The sequence below is a fragment of the Salvelinus fontinalis genome, chromosome 34, assembly GCF_029448725.1.
Source record: "Salvelinus fontinalis isolate EN_2023a chromosome 34, ASM2944872v1, whole genome shotgun sequence".
NCBI classification, from domain to species: Eukaryota; Metazoa; Chordata; class Actinopteri; order Salmoniformes; family Salmonidae; genus Salvelinus; species Salvelinus fontinalis.
Genome location: NC_074698.1, coordinates 36,174,049 through 36,194,744, shown reverse-complemented (window position 1 = coordinate 36,194,744; position 20,696 = coordinate 36,174,049). Strand labels below are relative to the sequence as shown.

The window sequence follows — 20,696 nt, the reverse complement described above, 5'->3', positions numbered from 1 at the left end:
CATGGCCACAATAAAACTAAATAATGAATGAGAATGTCATAATTTTTGTGGCAAGTTGGAGAATAGTTTGCCCCACTATGGCTGTACCTACCTACATCTACTCAGTGTAATATTTCTGTTGCTGCTAATGTACACAGATTGAGGCTAGTCCTAGACTAAAAATCAAGCTCAATGGAGATGATTTATTGAAAGTGCTTTTTTGTCTAGGACTAGGCTTAATCGGTGTCAAGGAAACCAGGGCTGCGGTCAGTACGTTTTTACGTTCTGGAACGTTCAATTGAATGGAAACGGTGCTGTACTGAACGATCAGTAAAAAAAGTAAAGTTTGGGGAACGCTGTCAGCATGGCCACTGCCCTTTAAATATGTCACTCATTGCTTTAATTCACATTTCGCCGCACCCACCAAACGGGAGCAAACATACCTAAAAGTCTGTTCATGAACGTACAACAGCATTTTTGGAAAACGTACCGTTCGGTACAAACCGTTCTGCAACATAGCAAACAGAACGCACGTCTGCCCTTAATGTTTATTTAAATTGTTTTATTTAACTAGGCAAGTCAGTTAAGAACAAATTCTTATTTACAATGACGGCCTACCCCTACCGCCCTATGGGAACTCCCAATCACGGCCGGATGTGATACAGCCTGGATTTGAACCAGGAACTGTAGTGACGCCTCTTGCACTGAGATGCAGTGCCTTAGACCGCTGCACCACTCGAGACCATGGTTACCCTTTACTCTAGTTGTTTTCTAGACAATCAATCATATTGTATTTGTCACATATGCCGAATAGAACAGGTGTAGACTTTACAGTGAAATGCCCCACCCAACAATGCAGTTAAAAAGTAAGAAAATTAACAATATCATTTTTTTTTTTTAAAGGGCAACAATAAAATAACAATAAGGAGGCTATATACATGGGGTAAAGTGACTATGCATAGATAATAAAGAGTAGCAGGGAGTGTAAACAAAAGGGGGGGGGGGGGTAATGTAAATAGTAAGGCTGGCCATTTGATTAGCTGTTCAGCAGTCTTATGACTTGGGGATAGAAGCTGTTAAGGAGCGTTTTGGAGCTAGAATTTGCGCTCCGGTACCGCTTGCCATGCGGTAGCAGAGAGAACAGTCTATGACTACGATGGCTGGAGTCTTTGGCAATTTTTAGGGCTTTCCTCTGACACTGCCTGGTATAGAGTTCCTGGATGGCAGGAAGCTTGGCCCCAGTGATGTACTGGGCCGTACGCAGTACATCACTTTGTGTGCATGCTATATGTGTGTGAGTGTATGTAGTGTGTGATGCAGTGACAACGTATGTGTGAGTGTGTGGGTAGAGTCCAGTGAGTGTGCAAAGAGTCAGACATCTCCTGGTGCAATGTATATAGTGTTGCATATTGTTGTATCTGTTTAGCCATTTTATGGTTGTATTGCTCACTTCTTGACAGTATAGGTTCCTTGTACTACCACTACATTTAACACATGTTCTAGTAGAGATACAGCTATACTAAACAAAAATCTAAACGCTACAGGTAAAGTGTTGGTCCCATGTTTCGTGAGCTGAAATAAAAGATCCCAGAAATATTCCTTAGGCACAAAAAACACATTTCTTGCAAATTTTGTGCACAAATTTGTTTACATTCTTGTTAGTGAGCATTTCTCCTTTGCCAAGTTAAACCATCCACCTGACAGGTGTGGCATGTCAAGAAGATGATTAAACAGCACGATCATTACATTTAACATTTAAGTCATTTAGCAGATGCTCTTATCCAGAGCGACTTACAAATTGGTGCATTCACCTTATGATATCATTACACAGGTGCACCTTGTGCTGGGGAAAATAAAAGGCCACTCTAAAATGTGCAGTTTTGTCACACAACACAATGCCACAGATGTCTCAAGATTTGAGGGAGCGTACAATTGGCATGCTGACTGCAGGAATGTCCAGCAGAGCTCTTGCCAGAGAATTTAATGTTAATTTCTCTACCATAAGCCGTGTCGAATGTCGTTTTAGAGAATTTGGCAGTAAGTCCAACCGGCCTCACAACCGCAGACCACGTCCGCTCAGGACCTCCACATTCGGCTTCTTCACCTGCGGGATCGTCTGAGACCAGCCACCTGGACAGCTGTTGAAACTGAGGAGTATTTCTGTCTGTAATAAAGCCCTTTTGTGGGGAAAAACTCTTTCTGATTGTCTGGGCCTGGCCCCCCAATGGGTGGGCCTATGTCCTCCCAGGTCCACCCATGGCTGTACCCCTGCCCAGTCATGTGAAATCCATAGATTATGGCCTAATGCATTTATTTCAATTGACTGATTTCCTTATTTGAACTGTAACTCAGTAAAATTGTTGCATGTTGCGTTTATATTTTTGTTCAGTATATAATATGAGTTGTACTTTATACTTTACAAAAATCTCTGTCAGTATGATGTCTACTGGCTTTTTTGGTACTTCAATTATCAACTGGTGTCTGATGATCTCTGGCTCCTTGTCTGTTGTTTGTGGAGATGCTCTGAAAACAAAAAGTCAGGCTTGAATGCATTGAGTTGCACATTCTACAAGTTATGTTGGCAACTAGGCAGTATGTCTACAATAGGAGCCTTAAAACAGCAATAAAACTACCACTGCAGTGCTATAATATAATGAAATGTGTGGTTTGAAGCAATTATAGTCATTTTCTAGTGCATTTCTTTAATGGAATTTATATCCATTACATCAGTCCAGAAATGAACACACATGCAAACACACGCACCAGGGTCAGGCTTTTCCTGCCTCACCATTGACCACACACACTTCTTTAATGAGCTTCAAAAAACATTTTGGGGCAGATAGAGGATCCGTTTGGCTTTTAATATATTGTATTGACAACATTTGTCAGGCACGCCTACATCGTCCAAGACTTTTATGTGTAAGTGCACCCAGTCACCTGTTTGTTGTTTGTGCTTGTAGGTTCGGGCCTTGGGCTATGAATCTTTATCACTCTACTGCCATAATCATGCAGTTGCAGCAAACCTTTCACATTAGAAAATGCCCAGTGAGACAGTGTCATGACAATTTATTTAGGTTACAATGGTAGAACATTACTGCCATCTAGTGTATAAAAAACACACTTGACGCAAATTGAAACATTACATCGATTTAATCAAAGTGCTGTTGAACTAGAGTGAGTAAAATTTAGGATGAGGGGTGATGTGACTTGCATTAATGTGGTGACTGTTATTTATCGAATCAACTAACTGTGTTTAATTGTTACACAATTAAATGAATCATGTAACAATTAACTCACTAGGAATTTGGGGCACCACGTAAGAAGTTGATTATTCAGTACTACACAAATTGATTTAATTATTTATATACTAAATAAATAATAACACAGAATACACATACACACTTACATGAGACAAAGGTCCCTACTGGACTGACAAGATATGACGGCTTGGTACACATATGGAGAGGGAGGGGTAGATAAAGAGTCAAACTTATTGTACATTTGGAAACTACCCTCGAAATAATAATAATACTTTGCTCACGAACCACCGGCCATTTAGGTAAGGACTGTAATGTATTTACGTGTAGATGTCTTTGTCATCTCCCTGAAACCAATCGATCCTTCCATAGGAAGTGGCTCGATGGGTGTAAGGCTCTCGTTTTCAGTTTTTTCACTCCGTTTTGACTCGGAAATCAAAATAACAAAATGTACACCCCATGGACCGAAAAGGAATTGCAAACATGATATTGATTTATAATTTGCCCATTGCATTTAAAATTGAAGTTGTAGAAATACTTCTATAGTGGTTGGCTAAATTATATGTTTCAAATACTGTAGCTGAAACTGAGGTGTACCATGTATGTTTTGACATCTACAGTGGCTTGCAAAAGTATTCACCTCCCGTGGCATTTTTCTGATTTTGTTGCTTTACAACCAGGAAATTAAAATTGATTTTTGGGGGGGTTTGTATCATTTGTTTTACACAACATGCCTACCACTTTCAAGGTGCAAACTATTTTTTATTGTGAAATAAACAAGAAATAAGACCAAAAAAAAACTGAACTTGAGCGTGCATAACTATTCACCCTCCCCCCAAAGTCAATACTTTGTAGAGCCACCATTTGCAGCAATTACAGCTGCAAGTCTCTTGGGGTATGTTGCTATCAGCTTAGCACATCTAGCCACTGGGATTTCTACCCATTCTTCAAGGCAAAACTGCTCCAGCTCCTTCAAGTTGGATGGTTTCGCTGGTGTACAGCAATCTTTAAGTCATACCATAGATTCTCAATTATATTAAGGTCTGGGCTTTGACTTGGACATTCTAAGACATTTACATTTTTCCCCTTAAACCACTTGTGTTGCTTTAGCAGTATGCTTAGGGTCATTGTCCTGCTGGAAGGTGAACCACTGTCCCAGTCTCAAATCTCTGGAAGACTGAAACAGGTTTCCCTCAAGAATTTCCCTGTATTTAGCGCCATCCATCATTCCTTCAATTCTGACCAGTTTCCCAGTCCCTGCCGGTGAAAAACATCCCCACAGCATGATGCTGCCACCACCATAATTCACTGTGGGGATGGTGTTCTCAGGGTCATGGGAGGTGTTGGATTAGCAGCAGACATAGCGTTTTTGTTGATGGCCAAAAAGCTCAGTTTTATTCTCATCTGACCAGAGTACCTTCTTCCATATGTTTGGGGAGTCTCCCACATGCCTTTTGGCAAACAACAAACGTGTTTGCTTATTTTCTTCTTGAAGCAATGGCTTTTTTCTGGCCACTCTTCCGTAAAGCCCAGCTCTGTGGTGTGGCTTAAAGTGGTCCTGTGGACAGATACTCCAATCTCCGCTGTGGAGCATTGCAGCTCCTTCAGGGTTATCTTTGGTCTCTTTGTTGCCTCTCTGATTAATGCCCTCCTTGCCTAATCCGTGAGCTTTGGTGGGCGGCCCTCTCTTGGCAAGTTTGTTGTGGTGCCATATTCTTTCCATTTTTTAATAATGGATTTAATGGTGCTCCGTGGGATGTTCAACATTTCTGATATTTTTTTTATAACCCAGCCCTGATCTGTACTTCTCCACAACTTTGTCCCTGACCTGTTTGGAGAGCTCCTTGGTCTTCATGGAGCCGCTTGCTTGGTGGTGCCCCTTGCTTAGTGGTGTTGCAGACTCTGGGGCCTTTCAGAACAGGTGTGTATATATACTGAGATCATGTGATACTTAGATTGCACACAGGTGGACTTTATTTAACTAATTATGTGACTTCTGAAGGTAATTGGTTGCACCAGATCTTATTTAGGTGCTTCATAGCCATTTCCGTTCTTTATTTTTATTTATTTTTTAAAACATGTTATTTTGTTCATTTAACTTCACCAATTTGGACTATTTTGTGTATGTCCATTACATGAAATCCAAATAAAAATTAATTTAAATGACAGGTTGTAATGCAACAAAATAGGAAAAACGCCAAGGGGGATGAATACCTTTGCAAGGCACGTCAAGTATATTTTTTATTCAGCACTGTTCAATAGTGATGTGCAGTAAGAATGTCATACAGAACGCTGGTACAGGGATATTCCTTTATTATGGTCCTTTACCTGTACTTTACACAGATGTGACCATGCTGATTTCTCCAAACACCCTGAGAGGTACCACAAATACAGCCCAGCGCAGGTGGAGGAGATGATCGTGAAACTATTTGATATCTCAGCCTGAGGTTGAGAACCTGCTTAGTTAGGAGATAATATAAGGCCTTCACACTGCCTCTATAGGAAATAACAGACTGTTGATTTGTTTCCACACTACTAATACTACAGCTACAGTACACTTTACATGTATTCATTAGAGTTCTAGGGCTCTATTCTGGGGGATTATAGCGCTTCAGTCCCCATTACATGTATTCATTAGAGTTCTAAGGTTCTATTCTGGGGGATTATAGCGCTTCAGTCCCCATTACATGTATTCATTAGAGTTCTAAGGTTCTATTCTGGGGGATTATAGCGCTTCAGTCCCCATTACATGTATTCATTAGAGTTCTAAGGTTCTATTCTGGGGGATTATAGCGCTTCAGTCCCCATTACATGTATTCATTAGAGTTCTAAGGTTCTATTCTGGGGGAATATAGTACTTCAGTCCCCATTACATGTATTCATTAGAGTTCTAAGGTTCTATTCTGGGGGAATATAGTACTTCAGTCCCCATTACATGTATTCATTAGAGTTCTAAGGTTCTATTCTGGGGGAATATAGTACTTCAGTCCCCATTACATGTATTCATTAGAGTTCTAAGGTTCTATTCTGGGGGATTATAGCGCTTCAGTCCCCATTACATGTATTCATTAGAGTTCTAAGGGTCTATTCTGGGGGATTATAGCACTTCAATCCACTTTCCATGTATTCATTAGAATTCTAATTGCTAAATGCATTATTCCACATATGACTATCTATTTTTAAACATGTTGAAATTTAAACCTCTAGTGAAGAATACACAAATATTTTTTTTCCACACAGAAGCTGAAAAGGTAGCTTTTTGCTAGTTCTTGCAAAATTTGTGACGACCAAACCATATAGAATGATAGAGACCTCTTGTGGCCAAAAGCCTGTATTAGCATTGGCAGCAGCATGGGACTTTAACCATTTTGAAGGAAGATCACATGATTCCATTCGGGTCATCGGTAGGGATCAGCCAATTAATTATTGTGAGCAAACATTCTATAACTGCATGTGGTAGTAAATCGCCAACCTTAACTTTATACCTGTACACTACATGTGGCAGTATGCACCCTTTCAGTTTGTTTACCAACTCATAGAAATAGTAGAAGAAGAAAATGGACTTCTTGAAAATGGAGATTGCCTCAATGGCTCTGCCCATGTGCTCACAGACGCCATAATAGGAACGATATAGGAATGCCTTCTCTTATCATATGACCACCATTTCTTTAAATATTTTTGTTAAAAGCAAATAAAGAATTTAGTATTCCCAGAATTCTAAATGGTTGATCTCACATGAGGAACCAAAGGAGAAATATAAAATGACGACTGCGTAAACAATGAGGACAGTGAGATAGATGAAGAAACAGATCAAGTCCACTTTGTTGGCAAAGCGATGGCGTCTTGCTTTTTTCTGGTCTTGTGCAGCCATTTTGTTGAGAAACTTCACCACCTTCTGGAGGGGTGTATTCATCTTCTCTTCCTCTGAGGCTTTCAGTTTGATGACAGTAATATCAGATTTGGATACTAGACAAAGTAAGAGAGAGGTGGTTAGGTGGTTCGAGCCCTGAATACTGATTGGCTGACAGCCTTGGTATATCAGACCGTATACCACGGGTATGACAAAACATACATTTTTACTGCACTAATTTTGTTGGTAACCAGTTTTATAATAGCAAAAAGGCCCCTCTGGGGTTTGTGGTATATGTCCAATATACCACGGGTAAGGGCTGTATCAAGGCACTCTGCGTTATGTCGTGCTTAAGAACAGCCCTTAGTCGTGATATATTGGCCATACAGTATACCACATCCCCTCAGGCCTTATTGCTTAAATATAACACTATTAAATAAAGAGCTAAAAAATGAAGGCATTTTTGTTAAAACTATTTGTAATCGTATCCGTTTTATCACAGTTGATTCTTGTAATCGGATTTACTCGTGATCGGAAAACCCAGAAGTGTGCTTTAAATGCAGGTAAAGAACATACCTCAATCGCAAATCACTGCGCTGTCACTCAGAGCACATCTCACAACGCATCTGTATGTTCCTTCACTCATTCACGCATTGTTCAAAGCTAAGAAACTATCCCGACAGCTAAAAATGCACAGGATTTAGTGGGGAATTTAAGATGAATAATATTAAACTCATATCTGTTGATGACTTGTTAAACTGCCAGTATGAAATGTCTGCCAGTGTTGAATGTTATGGTTAAAGTTTGACGCCATTCTGGGCCGGAAACACACTGATAATGTATCTGTGACCCTGTGTGATTCTATTGCAGCTGGTGTTGTCTGTACGGCACCAATAGCCAGGGTTGCTGTGCCTTGTTTAGAGTTCCTACATGATTTAGTGACATTGTTGACAGAACACTTGTTCCTGAAAGTGGTTTAAAGGTTCTTCTCTAGGTAGGTGTATAACACAGGAGGCTGCTGACAGGAGGACGGCTCATAATAATGGCCGGAACAGAGCTAATGGAATGGAAACCATGTGTTTGATGTATTTCATACCATTCCACTCCAGCCATTACCATGAGCCTGTCCTCACCAATTAAGGTGCCACCAACCTCCCGTGGTGTACAACTACAACAAGTTAGGAAGTCGGAATTTAGAGAATTTCCTAGTATCGATTAGCACGTGAACCTAGCATGTGTGTGACTGGTGCCGGGGACAGTCAGGAAGTGAGGGAGGGAGAGATGCGCTTGTTCTAATCCAATCGTGACAGCAGCCTTAACCTCGCCCGTTTCTTTACAGACAATTTATTTCGGCTATTTACAACGCTTCACACCATTTGTGACAGAGAGATGCGTCCTGGCAGCTGAAAATTACTTGTTTCCGATCACAGGTAATTACAAAAAAGACTCATATCATTATTGCATTTGGAAGTTTCCATATTCATTACGATATTAGTTTTGTCCGAGTACTCGGCACACCCTTCATTTAAACCTTTCATGACATCGTTTTCAGTGACAGTTTAAAGATCAACTGGAGTAGCTGGCCAGACCAGCGTACACGCAAGACAAATGATGGTAACAAGAAAATATTCTGGGAAAGACATCAACTGCATGCTTTAACTGCAGTGAAAGGTTAAGAATTAAAAGGTTGTGCATCAATAAAATACAACTTGGTGCTGATTTTCTTTTAATGGGGTACCCAGTAAAACTGGTTGCAATAATGTCATTATGACATCATGGTCAGGTTATAAATGGTTGTATAACGACGTTTTATTTTATGTCTGCTTTGGCAACCATAAAAATATATCTTGCTCTGTGGGTAACTGAGATGAGGGAAGAATGAAAAAGTTTACCCTCTTCATTGTCTGTGTCTTTAAGCAGCGAGTCTTTGGACTTGGAGAGGCTGCAGGGCCGGAGAGTGCCACAGTTAGCCAGACGTGTGAGCACCATAGACTGCAGCGTGCTCAACACCAGGATGACCAAACAGAAACAGAAGTGCTTTCCTATGGAGAACAACAAGAGAGAGAGAGATGTGTGAGTGTTATTTGGATGCACTCTATACACACAAACACACACATTGTCATGTTGTGGTGGATTTTATATTGTACATTTGTAATAATAGAGTAATGTAATGTCTTGTATGATGTAATGTTTTATTGATGATCTAGGCTGTTGTGTTTTGTTGTGATGTAACTGTTTAACCCTGTTTAAACAGGACACTCACGGATGATGGGGCTGCACTGGCCTCCAGGCAGTAGGTCGTTGAGGATGATGAGGAACATGATGAAGCTGAGAACCAGTGTAACCTTGAATGAGATACGCTCGCCCCCTCCCAGCGGCAGGGCGAAGCTCACCACATCTGACACAATGATCAGTATACTGGGCAGGACCAGGGACAGAAATGGGTTTTCGGACCGCATTTTCAGCGACACCTGTGAAGACAGACAGGTAGGCAAGAGAGAAAGAGTTTTAGCATCTAAACGTTTGTTTGACATTGAAAGGGAAGAGCATTACACTTCAAAATCCAACTGTCAGATGTTTTCAGAATTCTAATGTCCATGAGTCCACATCCTTCACCATCGGTTGTGTACATCTAGCTATGCTAATGTTGATTCAAGCATAGTGTCTTTTTTGAGTGTAATTGTTGTTCAAGCTTCGCCTTATAAAATAGAAAAAGTAGTGTCTTTACATGTCCCCCATAAAAGAAATACAACTGAAATCACCCGGAGCACTCACTAACCCATAGATAGTTGTCCCCCATAAAAGAAATACAACTGAAATCACCCGGAGCACTCACTAACCCATAGATAGTTGCGATCATCTCTGCCTCCTTTAGCGTTGAGTTCCACTGCCTCGGTTAGCCAATCCCCGCGGTTTGCGTTAGTTGTGCTCACATTCCCAAAGTTCAGGAACATGCCACATCCTGGAAAGGCAGATATTTGATACTAGTTCTCTCACTCAAAGATCATAACATAGTTTCTAAAAAAAATTTTTTCTATCAATAGGCATTAGGGGTGTAACGATTCACAACATATTTGGTTCAGTTCATTCCATGATTTTAGGCTCTTGGTTCGGTTTTATCTTGGTTCTCAGGAGAGGATGGGAAAAACTAAATGGATGGAAAAACCATCACATAAAAAACTGTTGTAAATGATTTTGAGTAAAGTAGTCAACATTTGAAACCCTACTCCAGTGGTAGTAGCCTGACTAATATTTCTGAGGGAGCCACTTTGGTGTAACAACATCACTGATAGGTCCATTCTTACAGTGGCTCTGGTATCTAAGGTCATAAATATCAAAGCAATGTTTCTCAAGTTCATCCTAGCTGTCAATCATGGCCCTAAGAAGCTGTTTGATTAATTCTGGCAGGCATTTCATTTGGGAGATAACTTGCATTAAAGATTGTCCATTGTTATTATTATAATTTACAAACAACGGTGTAATGTTATTTTTTTCCTTCCTGAAACCGAGAAAAAACAGAGCCAAAAATCAGAGGACTGATCCAATCCAACATTTTTGTGAACCATTATATTCATTGTGTCCAGCCCACTAATGAGCACCAAAATGATATTCACTGTGTCCAGCCCCCTAACATGTACCATAATTATATTCACTGTGTCCAGCCCCCTAACAAGTACCATAATTATATTCACTGTGTCCAGCCCCCTAACAAGTACCATAATGATATTCACTGTGTCCAGCCCCCTAACAAGTACCATAATTATATTCACTGTGTCCAGCCCCCTAACAAGTACCATAATTATATTCACTGTGTCCAGCCCCCTAACAAGTACCATAATGATATTCACTGTGTCCAGCCCCCTAACATGTACCATAATTATATTCACTGTGTCCAGCCCCCTAACAAGTACCATAATTATATTCACTGTGTCCAGCCCCCTAACAAGTACCATAATTATATTCACTGTGTCCAGCGCCCTAACAAGTACCATAATTATATTCACTGTGTCCAGCCCCCTAACATGTACCAAAATGATATTCACTGTGTCCAGCCCCCTAACATGTACCAAAATGATATTCACTGTGTCCAGCCCCCTAACAAGTACCATAATTATATTCACTGTGTCCAGCCCCCTAACAAGTACCATAATTATATTCACTGTGTCCAGCCCCCTAACAAGTACCATAATTATATTCACTGTGTCCAGCCCCCTAACAAGTACCATAATGATATTTACTGTGTCCAGCCCCCTAACAAGTACCATAATGATATTCACTGTGTCCAGCCCCCTAACATGTACCATAATTATATTCACTGTGTCCAGCCCCCTAACAAGTACCAAAATGATATTCACTGTGTCCAGCCCCCTAACAAGTACCATAATGATATTCACTGTGTCCAGCCCCCTAACAAGTACCATAATGATATTCACTGTGTCCAGCCCCCTAACAAGTACCATAATTATATTCACTGTGTCCAGCCCCCTAACAAGTACCATAATTATATTCACTGTGTCCAGCCCCCTAACAAGTACCATAATGATATTCACTGTGTCCAGCCCCCTAACATGTACCATAATTATATTCACTGTGTCCAGCCCCCTAACAAGTACCATAATTATATTCACTGTGTCCAGCCCCCTAACAAGTACCATAATTATATTCACTGTGTCCAGCCCCCTAACATGTACCATAATTATATTCACTGTGTCCAGCCCCCTAACATGTACCATAATTATATTCACTGTGTCCAGCCCCCTAACATGTACCATAATTATATTCACTGTGTCCAGCCCCCTAACAAGTACCATAATTATATTCACTGTGTCCAGCCCCCTAACAAGTACCATAATGATATTCACTGTGTCCAGCCCCCTAACAAGTACCATAATTATATTCACTGTGTCCAGCCCCCTAACATGTACCATAATTATATTCACTGTGTCCAGCCCCCTAACAAGTACCATAATTATATTCACTGTGTCCAGCCCCCTAACAAGTACCATAATTATATTCACTGTGTCCAGCCCCCTAACAAGTACCATAATGATATTCACTGTGTCCAGCCCCCTAACAAGTACCATAATGATATTCACTGTGTCCAGCCCCCTAACAAGTACCATAATGATATTCACTGTGTCCAGCCCCCTAACATGGCTGGATGGGTTAATTGAGGACGATGAGGTTGAGCTACCAGGTTATACTGTTCATAGAATTGACCGAAACGGTGGTGGCGTGTGTGTTTTTACTAGGAATGATATGCATTTTAACCCTCGTTCAGATCTGAAAATGGATGGTCTTGAGGTTGCATGGGTAGATATACTTCTTCCTTAACGTCATCCTATACTTGTTGGTGTGTGCTATCAGCCTCCTTAGCAGAATCATTTCTATGATTTACTTGAATCGAATTGCTGTGATCACTGTCACGACTTCTACCGAAGTCGATGCCTCTCTTTGTTCGGGCGGTGCTCGGCGATCGACGTCACCGGTCTTCTAGCCATCATTGATCTATGTTTCATTTTCCATTGGTTTTGTCTGGTCTTCTTACACACCTGGTTCCAATCCCATTCATTAATTGTTGTGTATTTAACCCTCTGTTTCCCCTCATGTCCATGTCAGAGATTGTTTATTGTTATGTTCGTGTTTTATGGATTGGTGTGCGACGGGTTCTTGTACCCAAATTTATTTTATTATGGACTTTGCTTTTGAAGTTTATGTTTTAAGTTATTAAAATACTCAATTTATACCAAGTTTAATTCTCCTGCGCTTGACTTCCCTGCCACCTACATACACGATGTGACAGATCACAATGTATTTGCTGATAGAGAATGTATTCTGCTTGGTTATTTTAATACAAATGTGCAGTTATCACCCAAGAAAAGTACACTAGTAAATGCCCTATATAACTTTAATCAGTTATTTGGACTAAAACAACTGATTGTTGAGCCAACCCGGATGTGTATTGACAGTAAACTTTGGATTTGATTATTGTATCAGATCAAGAGAACGTCTGTCAGTCAGGTGTGATCATATGGTAACCTACTGTACCCGTAAGAAATCCAAAATACTACTAGAGGCAGGTAATAAATACATGAAGGTCTATGAAACAATACTCAAAAGAACGTTTTGTAGAAGTACTTGTAATTTTGTATTGGTCTCCTGTACTAAACTGTGATGATGTTGATCAAACTTGGTATCTTTTTAATGATCTGTTTCTGTCTGCACTCGACTCTCTGGCTCCAATGAAACAAATTCAAATCAAACAGCGGTCAGGGAAATGCATAATTTCCGAGATCTTAGACCTCATAAGGAAAAGGGATCGCTACCTGGCCAGATTCAGAAGGACAAATCTACAACAAGATTATGACGGTTATATTAACTGTAGAAACCAGGCAAGATACAAAATGGAAAAGGCCAAATCCCAACATTATATAGACGCCGTTAATGACAACTTACATCTGTCTCGTAAACTGGAACATTTTAAAGGAAATTGGCTTAAAAACTCCCCATAAGGTAAAATCCTGTAGTATTGGCCTGGATGTTGATTATGTTTTATGCTATCAGCAGGCAAAGGTTGCAAATTATTTACACATTTTACACATTTTTTACCACAATAGCCTCATCTCTGGTTAAGACTGGCCATAGTGAAGTTACCCACCTGCTCTGGACACTATGGCCAGTCTTTCATTAACAACTTTTACCATAGCAAAGGTATCACAAATGATTTGTTTGAGCTGTGCATGGTAAGAGGACAACGTTTCCAATCTACTATGCTTAATGAGCACAAACAAAGCAACTGGGCTGGATAAACTTCCTGCAAGATTCATAAAGGATAGTGCTTGTGTCACTGCTAAAATGATAACGCATATTGTAAACCTTTCTATTAGTAGTGGTACATTTCCCAAGGATCTCAAAACAGCCCGGATGGTTCCACTCCACAAGAAGAGCAGTAAAACAAATGGCCTGTGTCAATCCTCACCACCTTCCAAAGTTTTTGAGAGATGAGTTTTTAATCAACTTGAGAGATACCTTCTGGAGCACAAACGTCTTCATGAACTCCAATCTGGCTTTAGAACAGCTCATTCCACTGGTACTTGACTTATCCACCTATCTGACCAACGGAACACAAGTATGTAATGTTGGTGATGTTCTGTCAGAGGCCAAAGAAATATCCCGTGGAGTACAACAGGGATACATTTTAGGGCCTCTCTTATTTCTTATATACCAGATACAGTAAAGTGCAAACTCTTGCTTTATGCTGATGATTCAGCCATACTGGTATCAGGGAAGGATACAGTTTACATAAAGGAGACCCTGAGTAAGGAATTGCATTTTGTTAGAGATTGGTTGTCTGACAACAAATTGTCACTACATTTGTGAAAAACTGAATCGATTTTGTTTGGAACAAAACGTAGATTGCTTAGGGCGGTAAACTGAGATAACGGTAAACTGTGCAGATAATGGTAAACTGTGCAGGCAAGGAGGTTGAATCTCAAACAAGTGTATCTTATCTTGGTGTGTCCCAAGATCAATCCCTTTCTGGAGACCTGATTGCCATTTTAGAAAGAATTTTAGCAGCAAACAAATTTACATTTTTATATTGTAACACTAGATATTTTAATATTCAAGTTAAGAAACTGCTTGTCTCAACCTTGTCACTACATTGAATCACAGTGTCATTTTGATTATGCTGCTCTGCTTGGTATAGTGGGCTATCAAAAAAGCTGAAAAAGAGAATGCAGGTCATGCAAAATAATGTTATCAGGTATATGCTGAATGTCCCCCCCTAGGACCCACATAGGGGTACAGGAGTTCTGGGAGATGGGCTTGTTGTCTTTGGAGTCCAGAGTGGACCAACTTAAACTTAATCATATGTTTGACATGTTAAATGACCGTGCCCCAGGTTACATGAAAAACCACATTGAAATGGTCTATAACCAACACAGTCACAATACCAGAGCTGGTGTTTTGTCTTGTAAACTCCCAAGAGGAAACAGTACTGCGAGGAGCATGTTTTTCCATACAGTCATTTGTCTACGGAATAGCCTTCCCTTGGAGATCAAGCAAATAAAAAGTAAAAATAGCTTTAAAAGCAGGCAAAGGTTTTCCTTTGGACAAGGTTGTCTAAGTAAGAGAAACCACTCCACTGCCCCTTGTGGCCCCTACTGCTGGTCAGGTGTATTTATTTGAAGGATCGGTATGACGTGCAATTAATAGATTGTTTTAATGTGAAATGAATATGGTTGATTTTTAAGGTTAGGGAGAAGGGCAGTGAATAGTGCCACTTTTTTAGGATGTCAATATAAATGAATGTATTTATGGTGGTTTATAATTTTGTCTTGTCTTTTAATCATTATATGTGTTATTGTTTTTACCATTGAGGACCACTTTGGAAACGCGTTTTAATTAATACTTTCAAATGATATCCTCTGGGTCCACTTTGTGCATTTTGCTGTATATGTCTGTTGCCCAAAATAAATTCAATTAAAAATCATTTAAAAAAATAATTATAATATTTACTGTGTCCAGCCCCAAAATAAAAACTAGACAGTCAGGGAGCATAGAAAATTCCAAAGACAACAAATAAACTGAATTGCATTATATACTGAATTGCAGTAGGCTACACAGATTAAAAAATGTTTTTGTTGTTTTTGGTAACATCTTGTTTTTAGTAAGATCTTTGGTAAGTAATTGTGTGCAAGAGCGGTTTAGCAGACAGAATGAGGATTGAAATGATGCACTTACCACTAAGTACCCATACATTGATTCCGATGGCACAGAAATCTGAAGCGAAGGGGTAGTTGTACAGATTGACCTCACAGCCCACCACAGTGTTCATGATGACCATGTGCTCTACAGTCCCGTTGCTGTGCACCAGCAAATCCTTGTTGCCGTGCTTCATCGTTGTTTGCACTCTTTAGACATGAGAAGTTGAGAACAGACTGAGGATTGATCTACTAAAACTGTCCCACCTAAACATTTGGCCACTCTAAACAGACAACTGAAGATTGATCTAGTAGAACTGTCACACCTAAACATTTGGCCACTCTAAACAGACAACTGAAGATTGATCTAGTGAACATGTAAAAGTCGGTTTGGCGTCTCTAGCTTGAACAGTTCAAGAGTTATTGTTGGTGAGTTTTATTTCATGCTAATTTATGCAACGCTTATAGTTGATAAACATTTTGAATAGCTTACTGTGTATTCCTATGGTTCTCATTCAAACCCATGTTCATTTAAATGGTTATAGTTCAGAAAGTATAAATAGTATAACAAATCTGTATAAAAACAATCTAAGTTGGCTCAGTTTGAACATGTCAACGCTGGTTGGTGTTGATAGCTTGACTGGTGTAAGAGCAGTGGCAAATTAAAATACTTTCCATTCAACCCTATGGAGCTTTTATGATCATTTAAAATACTTTCCATTTAACCCTATGGAGCTTTTATGATCATTTAAAATACTTTCCATTCAACCCTATGGAGCTTTTATGATCATTTAAAATACTTTCCATTCAACCCTATGGAGCTTTTATGATCATTTAAAATACTTTCCATTCAACCCTATGGAGCTTTTATGATCATTTAAAATACTTTCCATTTAACCCTATGGAGCTTTTATGATCATTTAAAATACTTTCCATTCAACCCTATGGAGCTTTTATGATCATTTAAAATACTTTCCATTCAACCCTATGGAGCTTTTATGATCATTTAAAATGGTTATAGTTCAGAAAGTCTAAATGTTATAACAATTCTGAATGCAAGCACTCTGTTGGGGGCAGTCTGGACATTTGGAAGTTGGTTTGGTGTTAGTAACTTACATGGTTTAAGCTCTAGAGTGGGAGGATGATATATAATAACCATGATACTAATAAGACTGAGATAAATCTAGAAGTGGGAGGATGAAATATAATAACCATGACACTAATAAGACTGAGATAAATCTAGAAGTGGGAGGATGAAATATAATAACCATGACACTAATAAGACTGAGATAAATCTAGAAGTGGGCTTTTCCATCACCAACCCACATAAAAAATAAATGAAACGTAACAGAAGTTATTGTATTCTGTTGTAAGTGGACTCACCCATTAGTCACATGGAGTTCAGGAGTCCAGATTTTGCTGACAGGCAGGACAACCATATCATGATGATAGACTGATGTGTCCCAAGATAAGTCAGGGTCTTCCCAAGACTGTAGTTTAGAATCAGAATGAGTAGTATTACAAAATGTCACATTTACTTACATGTCTCCCTGGATGTTTTGATGTGTACTTACCAGTATGACTTGCAGACGACTCTCGAAGCGAAGGTTTTTTGTGTCCTATTAGGAAGAGAATAATTCCTCATCACATAATGATATAACTGTCAATAGGTTATCTCTGAAACTCATCACATTGTACAAAACTCAATTAAAAGGAACAGAAAGTGACTTACGACAGACAGAGTTTCATACACTATTAACGGCAGACTGATATTTGAGATGCATGATGGAGACTGTGGCTGACTCAGAGCTTCTTTCGCAATCAGCATGCTGGCCAGACATCGACGTGTTGTACAGGATGGTGTGGTTGCACTGGATGAAGTGGCTGCGTTGGATGGTTGGTTTGCACTGGCTGCGTTGGATGGTTGATTTGCACTGACTGTGTTGGATGGTTGATTTGCACTGGCTGTATTGGATGCATTGCCTGGAGTCATTTCACTAGCTAAAATGGCTGCATTGGATGGAGGGTCTGCTGCAGATACTGTGGAACCAGAGACAGGTATTTAATTTCAGAATAATACATTGGATTTATATAGTGCTTTTCTAGGAACCAATGATGTTTTCCATTAGTTCAACAACACAGTGCAAGAAATGACCAATGTAATCTAAATGAAATGGGATAAGGTTGTTGCATGTCTTCATAGTAGTGACTCAATATCTGTCAAAAGTGACCTGATCGCTAGTCCATTATCGCCCCAATACACTAAAACACACATGACCAAAAGTATGTGGACATTTCATGAAGCTCCCAGCAAACAGTTATTGTGCTGATGTTTCTTCCAGAGGCAGATTGGTGTTGCAACCGAGGACAGACAATTTTTACAATAACAGCACTTACAGTTGACCGGAGCCACATTGAAAGGCACTGAGCTCATCAGTAAGGGCATTCTACTGCCAATGTCTGTCTATGGAGATTGCATGGCTGTGTGCTTGATTTTATACACCTGTCAGCAACAGGTGTGGATGAAATAGCTGGAATAAACTAATTTGAAGGGGTAGCCACATACTTTTGTACATATAGTGCATTCGGAAAGTATTCAGACCCTTTCCCTCTTTCCACATTTTGTTATGTTCTCAAATGGATCAAATAAAAAATGTTCCTCATCAATCTACACACAATGCACCATAATCACAAAGTGAAAACAGGTCTTTAGAAATGTTTGCAAATTTATAAAATAAAAAACAGATACCTTATTTACATAAGTTTTCAGGCGCTTCACTATGAGACTCGAAATTGTGCTCAGGTGCATCCTCTTTCCATTGATCATCCTTGAGATGTTTCTACAACTTGATTGGAGTCAACCTAGGGTAAATTCAATTGATTTGACATGATTTGGAAAGGCACATACCTGTCTATATAAGGTCCCACAGTTGTCAGAGCAAAAACCAAGCCATGAGGTTAAAAGAATTGTCCGTAGAGCTCAGAGACAGGATTGTGTCAAGCACAGATCTGGGGAAGGGTAACAACAAATTTCTGCAGCATGGAAGGTCCCCAATAACACAGTGGCCTCCATCATTCTTAAATGAAAGAAGTTTGGAATCATCAAGACTATTCCTAGAGCTGGCCACGCGGCCAAGCTGAGCAATTGGGGGAGAAGGGCCTTGGTCGGTGAGGTGACCAAGATCCCGATGGTCACTCTGACAGAGCTTCAGAGTTCCTCTGTGGAGATGAGAGAACCTTCCAGAAGGACAACCATCTCTGCAGGTGGAGTGGCAGATGGAAGCCACTCCTCAGTAAAACGCCCGCTTGGAGTTTGCCAAAAGGCACCTAAAGGACTCTCAGACCATGAGAAACAAGATTCCCCTGTCTGATGAAACCAAGATTGATCTCTTTGGCCTGAATGCCAAGCGTTGCGTCTGGAGGAAACCTAGCACCATTCCTACGGTGAAGCATGGTGGTGGCAGCATCATGCTGTGGGGATGTTGTCCAGCGGCATGGACTGGGAGACTAGTCAGGATTGAGGGAAAGATGAACAAATCAAAGTATAGAGAGATCCTTGATGAAAACTTGCTCCAGAGCTTTCAGGACCTTAGACTGCTGGGGTGAAGGTTCACCTTCCAACAGGACAACGACCCTAAGCACACAGCCAAGACAACGCAGGAGTGGCTTCGGGACAAGTCTCGGAATGTCCTTGAGCCAGAGGCCGGACTTGAATCCGATCGAACATATCTGAAGAGACCTGAAAATAGCTATGCAGCGATGCTCCCCATCCAACCTGACACAGCTTGAGAGGATCTGCAGAGAAGAATGGGAGAAACTCCCCAAATACAGGTGTGCCAAGCTTGTAGCTTCATACCCAAGAAGACTTCAGGCTGTAATCGCTGACAAAGGTGCTTCAACAAAGTATTGAGTAAAGGGTCTGAATACTTATGTAAATGGAGATTTCTTCTTTTTTGGGGGGAGGGGGTCAAACATTTCTTAAAGCCTGTTTTGGCTTTGTCATTATGGGGTATTGTGTGTAGATTGATGAGGGGAAAAAACAATTTAATCAATTTTAGAATAAGGCTGTAACGTAACAAAATGTGGAAAAAGTCAAGGGGTCTGAATAGTTTCCGAATGCTAATAGGAACAATAAAGATGACATTCTTCTGGTGCAATTTGTGTTGTTTTAAGAAGAGTAAAATAGAGCCCAATATCTTACCTGTTAGCAAGAATAGGGAGAAGAGACAACATTTCAGCACGCTGTGGTCCATGGGTCTCATCCCTGAACGTCCTCCTGCCACAAAGCACATAGTCAGTTGGACATTGGTGCACAGTCTTACTAGAAATTAAGATGAGTTTCCTCCAATGAAACTGTTAGAAGGACTGAAAACCTACCTTTAGCTGCTTAGTGATCACCACTTGCCTTCTCCTGTCCTCTCTAGCCAATGCCACACCTGGGCTGACCCTTATAAAGGCTGCTCTGGAACATTTTGTCACAGCAGTCTTCCACGAGAACATGCACACCCCCACAAACTGTCTACATGTTATTATGATTCTCGATATTATACAGTGTGTGCTTGGCTATAATCCCCAAATAATGAGTTTTTAAATTAACCTCCCAGGATTCATTTCACCATCCTGTGTAAACAACAACCACAACAGACATGTAATTACTACCTTTGACTGGTCAGAAGCGGATATACTGCCACCTGTCATTAAACCCTATAGATTATTAGGTTTAAAGGCCCAGTGTAGTTAAAAACGTTATTTCCCATTTTTATCATGCTATTTCCACGCTATGAGGTCGAAATAACACTCTGAAATTGCGAAAATATGATAATGCCCTTTTTGTGTAAGAGCTGTTTGAAAAAAATGCTTGGAATTTCATCTGGCTCAGGTGGGACGTTTTTGGGTCCACCGCAT

At 40.1% G+C, this 20,696-nt stretch overlaps 1 protein-coding gene across 1 annotated transcript; it reads right to left on the bottom strand.

Moving 5' to 3' along the window:
• Nucleotides 1-6,936: 6,936 nt before the first annotated feature.
• On the bottom strand, nt 6,937-17,667 carry LOC129832795 (5-hydroxytryptamine receptor 3A-like). The gene is made up of 8 exons (XM_055896795.1): nt 17,524-17,667; nt 17,366-17,410; nt 17,175-17,281; nt 15,832-16,001; nt 9,927-10,048; nt 9,350-9,557; nt 8,979-9,128; nt 6,937-7,202 (listed from the first exon to the last, which is right to left on the bottom strand). Exons 1-8 carry the CDS (start codon nt 17,617-17,619, stop codon nt 6,937-6,939), a joined length of 1,164 nt encoding a protein of 387 aa, XP_055752770.1. The 5' UTR covers nt 17,620-17,667.
• Between the last annotated feature and the right edge of the window lie 3,029 nt (nt 17,668-20,696).

Bases quoted from the DNA above. Each gene is read 5' to 3' on its own strand.
- LOC129832795 (XM_055896795.1), bottom strand. From the start codon at position 17,619: ATGCTGATTGCGAAAGAAGCTCTGAGTCAGCCACAGTCTCCATCATGC. The intron at 17,411-17,523 runs GTAAGTCACTTT...TCTTCCTAATAG, and splicing joins TGTATGAAACTCTGTCTGTC to GACACAAAAAACCTTCGCTT. The intron at 17,282-17,365 runs GTAAGTACACAT...TCTAAACTACAG, and splicing joins GTCGTCTGCAAGTCATACTG to TCTTGGGAAGACCCTGACTT.